The 10000-nt window shown below is 44.9% G+C and overlaps 1 protein-coding gene across 2 annotated transcripts in view; it reads left to right on the plus strand.

Annotated features, from left to right (window-relative positions):
• Positions 1–10000, plus strand: part of LOC122253804 (neurotrypsin) — a 119412-nt gene that overhangs the window by 92795 nt on the left and 16617 nt on the right. The window contains exons 8-10 of one of the 2 annotated variants that reach the window (XM_043017119.2): positions 7734–8003; positions 8921–9042; positions 9703–9831. In XM_043017119.2, coding sequence (XP_042873053.2) covers positions 7734–8003; positions 8921–9042; positions 9703–9831 — 521 coding nt within the window. The remainder of the gene's footprint in view (positions 1–7733; positions 8004–8920; positions 9043–9702; positions 9832–10000) is intronic. The other variant, XM_043017120.2, reaches the window with a different exon arrangement.

Raw genomic sequence — 10000 nt, forward strand, 5'->3', positions numbered from 1 at the left:
TGTGTGTCATTTCATAGTTAAGTGTTTATGTGTTCATCCGTGTAAGTGCGTATATTATCATTTTCATCCACACATGTACTCTGAAAGAGAATTTCCCGCCCAATAAGGAATCATGAAAAAAAATACAGAAAAAACAAGAATAAAAAAAAGAGATCGCTATCGCTTATACTCCACTCGATCGCTCCAACAATCTGTAACAAATTGACAAAAGAAACAAATGCGTTCAGAGGCACTCGCAGAAGGCCACAGAACAACCTTGCAGAAGGAAGTCATGCTGACACGCCACACGCTATAAGCAGGCGTCCCGAATCACTCTGTGCAACAATCACAGGAGTTGCAGAGCGTGGATGAATGCATGTCTTTCCGGAGGGACACAACGCTGCTCGTCCTACACGCCCAGGAGACGCGTTCAGGAGGCGGGAGTGTAAACATGGACCTTGACTTTGGTTGTGTGTTTTTTTTGTATTGGTTCATTTATTTTTTATCTCCGTTTGTTGATTTTTTTTTTGTTCTTGGTGTTGTTTGTTTTTTTATGAGGTTTATTTTTTTATTTATTTTTTATTTTTTTTTACGAGCTCTACACTGTTTATATTGTTGTTGTTATTGTTGATTTTGTTGTATTTTTACGAGGTCTATTTTATCTATTTAACTATTTTATTTCTGCTTCCTTATGAAGAGGTCAACTATGATGTTTTACGCAAGTAATTGTACCACCTCTTTTATTTTTATCATCCTTGTTTCACTCTAATGGCATGATTTCATGACCCGGATCTACGAGCGAATTGTGTTTCTCTTTTTTTCTCTTCTTTTTTAATCGCATCCTCTTCCCTCCCTCTTCTCACGTCTTTGACCTCTGACCTCGGCCGAGTCCCTCCTCCGCTCGCCCAACGCCGAAGGGGGGAAGGCGAAGCGCAGGCCAGCCACGGGTCTTCTTGGCAACTGACGCTGGTTTGGTTGGTCACCTTGCCGGCCTCGGTGACCTAGGATGGCCTTCGGGTTCTCCAGGGGTCTTTGTGTTTGTTTTCTCGAGATCTGTCTGACTGTCTGTTTGTCTGTCTGTCTCTGCTACTGTCTCTCTCTCTGTCTTTGTCTTTGTCTCTGTCTCTCTCTCTCTCTCTGTCTCTCTCTCTCTCTCTCTCTCTCTCTGTCTCTCTCTCTCTCTCTCTGTCTCTCTCTCTCTCTCTCTCTCTCTCTCTCTCTCTCTCTCTCTCTCTTGTCTCTCTCTCTCTCTCTCTCTCTCTCTCTCTCTCTCTGTTCTCTCTCTCCTCTCTCTCTCTCTCTCTCTCTCTCTCTCTTTCTTTCTTCTCTCTCTCTCTCTCTCTTCTCTCTCTCTCTCTCTCTCTCTCTCTCTCTCTCTCTCTCTCTCTCTTCTCTCTCTCTCTTCTCTCTCCTCTCTCTCTCCTCTCTCTCTCTCTCTCTCTCTCTCTCTCTCTCTCTCTCTCTCTCTCTCTCTCTCTCTCTCTCTCTCTCTCTCTCTCTCTCTCTCTCTCTCTCTTTTCTCTCCCTCTCCTCTCTCTCTCTCTCTCTCTCTCTCTCTCTCTCTCTCTCTCTCTCTCTCTCTCTCTCTCTCTCTCTCTTCTCTCCTCTCCTCTCTCTCTCTCTCTCTCTCTCTCTCTCTCTCTCCTCTCTCTCTCTCTCTCTCTCTCTCTCTCTCTCTCTCTCTCTCTCTCTCTCTCTCTCTCTCTCTCTCCTCTCATCTCTCTCTCTCTTTCTCTCTCTCTCTCCTCCTCCCTCTCTCTCTCTCTCTCTCTCTCTCTCTCTCTCTCTCCTCTCTCTCTCTCTCTCTCTCTCTCCCCCCCCTCTCTCTCTCTCTCTCTCTCTCTCTCTCTCTCTCTCTCTCTCTCTCTCTCTCTCTCTCTCTCTCTCTCTCTCTCTCTCTCTCTCTCTCTCTCTCTCTCCTCCACCGAAGCAACCGTCCTCCTCCTTACAAGGGATGGAGTCATTTGTATCGTGGGACAGGTAATCATAGATGGAAATATAATACTACGTGTACAGTATACATACAAAAACAGCTACACACGCTGTCAGGAACACACACGCAAACACACAATAACACGATTAGACAAACACACACAGTACAAACAAAAACACACATATACACAGGATATGTATTTGTACGTTTGTGTTTATTTATTTATGTTTGTCCTTGTGCTTTCTTATAATGAACAAAACAAACACAAGCACAAACAGCAACACAAAAACGCACACACGAAATCCCTCACACACGCCCGTCTCCACAGATAACAAGCTACCCACAAATCAGATGACCGCCTCGTACCCATTGCGCATTTCGCTCTTCACTTTTCGCTCTTCCTCCGGAGTAACGAAAACCCGGATGTTGTCGTTCAGCAGGTACGCATTGCCAGTACATACGATGATGTCACTCCTACTTAAGTTTCTACTTGGGCGCCGCCTCTTTGTGTTTGCTCTTATGTAAACCTGAATTAAGGATGCTCGGGAAGTTGTAGGGATTGTAGATTGTGAGTGTGAGGTACGAAACTAATATTACCTCAGTGTGGGTGGGTACTTTTATGCAAACCGGAATTAGTGGTGCTTGGTAAAGGCGTAGAGGTTGTAGATTGTGAGTGAGAAAAGCTTATTTACCTTTGCTCTTACGTAAGCCGGAATTAGTAATCCTTGGGACTAATGCGTATAAGTAAAAAATACGAATTATTACCCACGTATCCGTAGATGATTTTGTGTGAACCGGAATTTTGGTGTTTGGAAAGGCGTGGAGACTACAATTATAGAGTTAAGGATGCTAATTATTAATTGAATGTACTTAAATAGAGAGGAAGATATATAAGAATATGTGGATTTTGTAAAGATGTGAAGATTGAAAAGCATTAGTTGAAATATGCTTCGGAACTTAGCACTTCGTAGGTTGTCGTCCCGATCCTAGAAATATATCCTTAACAGAGAAAGATGGTAGAATGCAGTATTAAATGCGTTACTGCATTCTACCATCTTTCTCACATACATATAACCTCGGTAACTTGATTTGTGACTTGAATTTCTAATTCATTGCTGCCGAGCGCCCGCGGGAATTGTCTGCAAAACCTCGCTATCACTACCTCTGCTATGAGCACATAGATAATTTCCATGATGGTTGTAAGGCATCTAGTTAGACAAATCTTTTAGTGGGTCGTGTGGTATTGGATTAAGGGCCGTGCCTGTCAATCTGACGGTTCGGGCTCGAGTCCCGGTCAGGGAGGTAAAATTTGTATATCCTTAACTATTTTGGAATTCATATTTGATATACATCCTATTACATGATATCGAACCATAACTTACATATCATCAATATCCCTTTTTCCTTCATGTTACCTGAAATCTTTGATCTCATCCAAAACTACTATTGTGCACAAAGAAAACGGAAAATAAAGAAAATTACCTAAACACAAATAAAGACATAAGGAAGAAAACACACCCAAAAAACTATTCACTACATCCTATCGAAATAAATTTCCTTCGTATGCCTTATTCATGTCACCGGAAGACTCACTTCACATTAACACAATTAATTACTTACCATGTTCCGAATCGAACGCGAGAAAAAAGATCAACAAATAGATAAACAGAAAAATAAACTCTTATACATATATGAAATACTACATTACAAAATAAATAGCTAAATAAAAAAAGAGAAAAGAAAAACAAAGAAAGAAAGAAAAGAAAACCCACAATAAAAAAACTCACATCAATAAACGAAGTGATTCTAGTGAAACACGTGCAAGCATCGACTCCCCCCCCCCTTCCTCCCTTCCCCCCCTCCCCCCACCGCCACCTGCTATGCCTCCTACAGCGATGCCGCGAATATCCGGCCGATGTAAACATGCAATGGCGGGAGAGGACCGGCGACGACGAGAGAGCATTGTCGACGTCGTGTTTGTCATCTCTTCTTCTGCTTCTTCTTCGTCTTTTCTGTTTTTATTTATGTTTTTTCCTTTAATCCTTTTCTTCTTCTTTTCTTCTTCTTTTTTTTTTGTAATGCTGTCGTAGTTGTTTTATTGCTGTTGTTTTTGTTGTTGTTGTTCTTCTTCTTCGTCTTCTTCTTTTCCTCTTCTTCTTCCTCTTCCTTTCTTCTTTTTCTTCTTCTTTCACCTTTTTTTTGGTATTGTTCTTCAGATTTTCTTATTTTTTTATTCTTATATATTTCTTTCTTTTTCTCATTCATTTTTTTTCTTGTTCTTGTTTCTTCTTCATTTTACTTGTCTTCTCCTTTTTATTCTTAATTTTCTTCTTCTCCTTCTTTTTCGTGTTCTTCTTTCTCTTCCTCTTCTTGTTTCTTTTCTTTTCCTTCTTCTTCTCCGTTTTTTTCCTCGTCTTCTTCTAGGGAGAGAGAAAGGGAGGGAGGGAGAGAGGGAAGGAAGGAGGTAGAGAGAGAGGGAGGTAGGGAGGGAGGCAGAGAAGGAGGGAGGGAGGGAAGAGGGGAAGTAAGGGAAAAGGAGAGGGCGGGAAGGGTCGTGGGAGGGAGGGAGGAAAGGAAGGAGGGATGATGAGAGGGAAGGAGAGAGAGAAAGAGAGAGGAAAAGTTCGGAAGAGAAAGAGGGAAAGCAAGAAGGAGAGAAGGAGGGAGGGAAGGTCCAGGAGAGAGAAAAAGACAGAGAAAGAGAGAGAAGGAGGGAGGGAAGGTCCGAGAGAGAGAGAGAGAGAGAGAGAGAGAGAGAGAGAGAGAGAGAGAGAGAGAGAAGGAAGGAGGGAAGGTCCGACAGAGAGAGAGAGAGAGAGAGAGAGAGAGAGAGAGAGAGAGAGAGAGAGAGAGAGAGAGAGAGTGAGAGAGGGGGGGAGGGGTAGGGAAGGAGGGATGGAGGGGAGGTGTCACTCACGACTCACTCAGCTGGGCGTGAGTCGTGAGTCGCGGTCCTTTTCGCTAAGTTAATGAGGACTTTTCCGACACCGAGAGCCGACACGTAATATAATTTTTATGGACGCTATAGACAGGTGGTCGGTCGCTTAATGGCGTTTTTTGTTGTTGTTGTTGTTGTCCCTTCGTGTGGGTGTGTGGGTGTGTGTGCGTCCGTGTGTGTGCGTGTGTGTGTTTGTGTGTGTGTGTGTGAATGTTTATTTTGTGTGCTGCTCATTATAGATAAGTCAGTGCATGACCTTTTGTATGATAAGATACGTCAATGTGTTTGCGCTGTCTAATAAGCATATAGTTTATGAGTACAATGTTTTCAATGATCTCTTTCTCTCTCTCTCTCTCTCTCTCTCTCTCTCTCTCTCTCTCTCTCTCTCTCTCTCTCTATCTATCTATCTATCTATCTATCTATATCTCTCTCCCTCTTTCTCTCTCTCTCTCTCTCTCTCTCTCTCTCTCTCTCTCTCTCTCTCTCTCTCTCTCTCTCTCTCTCTCTTTCTCTCTCTCCTCTCTCCTCTCCTCTCTCTCTTCTCTCTCCTCTCCTCTCTTCTCTCTCTCTCTCTCTCTCTCTCTCTCTCTCTCTCTCTCTCTCTCTCTCTCTCTCTCTCTCTCTTCCTCTCCTCTCTCTCTCTCTCCCTCTCTCTCTCTCTTCCTCCCTCTCTCTCTCTCTCTCTCTTCCTCCCTCTCTCTCTCTCTCTCTCATTCTTTCTCTCTCTCTCTCTCTCTCTCTTTCTCTCTCTCTCCTCTCTCTCTCTCTCTCTCTCTCTCTCTCTCTCTCTCTCTCTCTCTCTCTCTCTCTCTCTCTCTCTCTCTCTCTCTCTCTCTCTCTCTCTCTCTCTCTCTCTCTCTCTCCCTCCCTCCCTCTCTCTCTCTCTTTATCTCTCCACCTCTCTCCCTCTCTGTTTTAGATATATGAATTACTTATTATCACGGCGGCTGATACAAAAAAAAAAAAAAAAAAAAGACAAACACACTTGATTCAGAAAGTTTATTGGTGGGAGAAGCAAGATCTTGCAAGTGGAAACCCCCGTGACTCTGAAGGCCGGCAAACTAGACACAAAGTGGTTAGAGGGTCAACCGAGATTAGACGCTCGAGACAGGAGGTGGAAGTGGGGGCGTGAGGGTGTGGGGGAGGGGGGGTGAGGGGGAGATGGGGTCACCATGGCGGAGGAGGTGGCAGTGGGGGAGGGGGGGTGAGGGGGAGATGGGGTCACCGTGGCGGAGGAGGTGCCGGTGGGGGAAGGGGGGAGGGGGTCACCGTGGCGGAGGAGGTGCCGGTGGGGGAGGGAGGAGGTGGAAGTGGGGGTGTGAGGGTATGGGGGAGGGGGTGAGGGGGAGATGGGGTCACCGTGGCGGAGGATGTGCCGGTGGGTGACTTTGAGAGGTTCAAGTCTGGAGCACTATGTGTAAGTGGTCATCATAGGTCATCCTATTCGAGTTTCGTGATGAGTTTTTTTTTTTTTGGGGGGAGGGGGAGGTTGAGTGGGTGTGTGGGGAGGGGGAGGGGGGAGGGAGGAAGGATGTCTTGCGTAATTACTTGGGCGAATATGACCTCCACATGGAAATGGATGTTTTGTTATTTTCTGTTTGTCTGTCTCTATTTCTATATCTTCATTTTATTCTCTCTCTCCTTACCTTTCTATTTATCTATATATTCATATCTTTCTCTTTATCTCTCTCTCTATCTATCTATCAATCTATCCATCTATCTCAGGGAAAGAAAACCTCTAATATTCATACGAAAGAAAAGAACGCCCCAAATCTTTTAAAACATACATCCGCCTAAAGACCAAGCGACCCAAAGCCATTCTATTTCCAAGAGAAACATTTTCATGACGAAACTTCAATTCCCTCGCGAAATGACGTCACTTTCTCTCGTGACATCGTGAAGGCAGCCGAGCAGGAAGACATCAGAATGCCGTCGTCTTTCTTCTTTCTTGTGGCTTCCCTTGACCTGGTCAGAGGAAGGGAGACGCCGGGTAAGGTCACCTGTTGACCCCGTGATGATAGGAGCTTGCTGGGTGAGGCTGGAGTGGCTTTTATTGGGACACGTGATAAGGGGATTTTGTTTGTCTGGTGTGTGTGTGTGTGTTTGTGTGTGTGTGTGTGTGTGTATCTATGTGGCTGGTTTATTTGTTTTTGTTTTTTTGTGGTATGGGTATATCATTCGTTCTTTGCTGTGTGGACGATTTTTTTTTATTATGTGTCTCCTATTGTTAATGTTTGTGTTTGTAGATGTTTGAGTATGTGGGAGTGTGTTTTGTTTGTTGTTAACGGTATATGATTTATCCTTTGGTATGTGTTTGTGATATTTTATTTGTTTTGCGTGCTTTGTTTTATTCATGTCGATGCGCGTGTTTATACTTGTGTATGTTTGTGTTTGTAGATGCGTGTGTATGTTTTTTTTTTTTTAGAATTGTGTTTGTGTGCGTGTATGTGTGCGTGTGTCTGTTTGTCGGCATATATATTGTATGTATAGTATCGTAGTTATTTATTACTGATTCTTTGATAATGAATTAATTCATATCTATGCAGATGTCACTGTACATTTGATCTCACAATAACATTATTCCAGGAGACGTCAAAATCACAGCTACATGTAGTCTTCACATCACACGCTCATGATCTGAATCTCATGACACAATAATCGTTTCTCATGACATTTATATCTCTTGTTGCTCTGTATTTTCTCTGCTAGCATGTTGTTGTTGCTCTTATCACGTCCCCTCTTTCCCCGTGCCAGTTTCTTGAGACCGCTGTCGTCCTTGGCTGAGTGCATAACCACATCCCTAATATCTGTCTCCTGTAGCGCCCATCTCCCTTGCGCCACCTCTCGCCCGCCCTCCCACTGACCCCCCCTCCCTCCCTCCAGGCTGTTACGATGGTAATGGCTCGTCTTACGCCGGCGCCGCCGCCGTCACGCTCTCGGGGCGCCCGTGCCTCTCTTGGGACGACCCGAGGATCAACTCCCTGCAGGGGCGATCGGCGCGGGCGAGGAACTTTGACCTGGGCCTCCTGGGCGCCCACAATTTCTGCAGGAATCCCGACGGAGCCCAGGCACCCTGGTGCTTCGTCGAGCCGGAGGTGGCCGAGCCCTGCGACGTGCCCGCCTGCGACGCCGCCAGGAGTGTCCACGCGCCCGGTAAAGGCCTCGGCGTCGCTCGCCCTCGCGCCCCCTCGCCCGCGGCCGCCCGTGTGTCGCGGGGGGGAGGCATTCGTCCTCATAGATATGCCATTTTTCTGTTGCACAGTTAGCGCGCGATGCACCTCTGGAAGACAGAACTGATTGCTGAAAATCTGAAATCATATTTGTATATCATAAGTTGAATACTGTGAATGCAAAACATGCCAGGAACATTTTTTTTAATGTTCTTCATTACAGAATACTTTCACAAGGAAAAACAAGCGCCAAGAGCTTATATATCCTGACACGAAATCGCCTGAAACTTAAAGAAAAGAAAAACGAATCTAATACCTTCAAAATACCTATAATTTCAGTTTCTCTTTTACCACTCATGCCCTACAGAAGCTTTATCTAACGTCATTGTGTCATCTTTTGTGCTAATATTGTATGGCTTTACTATTCTACGATACAGTTGCTCTTACCTTACTTAGACCACATGGATTTTCCTATGTGGTAATCAGACTGGACGACAATCATACAAACAACATTAAAAAAAAAGTCATCCAAATATTTTTCTTCTTTATTATGACTCTCTTCTTAGTCTCGATTGCAAGTATTGCTACACCTGCAACATCATGCATCGACATTGCTAATACCACCGTTTCCACTACACGTTCGATTGTGTTTATATCAGCAAATACTCTCACACAAGAGGTCGTAACAATGATTTGAATCCAAGACTGTGATATTTCCCTTTGATGTCATTCCATCACGATTTCTTCAACCTTGAAATAACCAATAGACAATCAGACAACAAAATACCTTCATGAAATATAGTTAGTTAGTTATATTCATACATAATACCACCATTATCCTTTCTTTCCTACATAACTACCTCCTTACTAACTAGGTGATTGACTTTTCCCACTCCGCAGAAACGACCCAACGGTCTTCGACGCTCCTTCGCCCTCTCAGTTCAGCCACACGACCTGCTACGTTCACCACCACCCCTTCAACTTCACCTACGACCTCCCGAGCTACGACCACCACCACGAAGGTACATTGTACGACCCCGTGAGAGGACTCTTGATGATGTTTGCACTTCCTTAGCTTAGATGCGTGATATACTGTGGTGATGTTCTTGGAGAGAGCTTTTGGAAACGGCTTGTTGTGATTTTTGTTTGTGTTTTTTTATCTATTAATTATTTGCTTTTTTATTAGATGATCAAGTAAATGCATGAGTTTGGCGGCTGGAAAGTCGAATCTATGGAGTACGTGTATCATTCTTTGTTTCATTTTTACTTAACCTAGAAGAGTCTTTCGTTTGTTGTTGTTTTTTGCCATTTATTTTTTTCTCTTTTTTTTCCCTCGCTCCATCCTCCTTCACTCAAGCCCTCTCTCTTTCATCCTCCCTTCCCTCTCTCCCCTCCCCTCCCCTCCCTCCTACCCTACTTCCCTCTCTCCCCTCCCTCCCCTCCCTCCTACCCTACTTCCCTCTCTCCCCTTCCCCCCACCCTCCTTTACTCTCTGCCTTCTTCCCTCCCCCCTCCCCTCCCCCTCCCCTTCCCACCCACCAACTTCCCTCCCTCCCCCCTCCCCTTTCCACCCACCTTCTCTCCCCCCCCTCTTTCCCTCCCCTGCCTCCCACCTTCCCCATCTCCCCTCCTCCCTTTCTCCCGCCCCTCCCCTCCCTAACCGCCGTTCCCTCTGCCCCCAGATTCGGTGCCAACCCGGGGAACACACCTGCGAGAACGGGGGAGGGTGTGTCCCTCTGAAACAGGTGTGCGACGGGGAGCGACAGTGTCCCAGAGGCGACGACGAGCACCTGTGCAAACGCTATTTGCAAGTGAGTTTGGATGGAAAAATACTTCCCCTCTCTTTTTTCTTTCTTCATATTTGAATGTTATATATATAAATAAATATATATATATTCTTTATTTTTATTTATTCTTTTGTCTGGCAACGTTTTGCAAACTTGAGGCACACAACATGTTTTGAGAGTTTGCTTAGCATTA

This window comes from Penaeus japonicus, unplaced genomic scaffold, assembly GCF_977035675.1.
Source record: "Penaeus japonicus unplaced genomic scaffold, GWHDUDI00000001_assembly GWHDUDI00000026, whole genome shotgun sequence".
In the NCBI taxonomy this organism is placed as follows: Eukaryota; Metazoa; Arthropoda; class Malacostraca; order Decapoda; family Penaeidae; genus Penaeus; species Penaeus japonicus.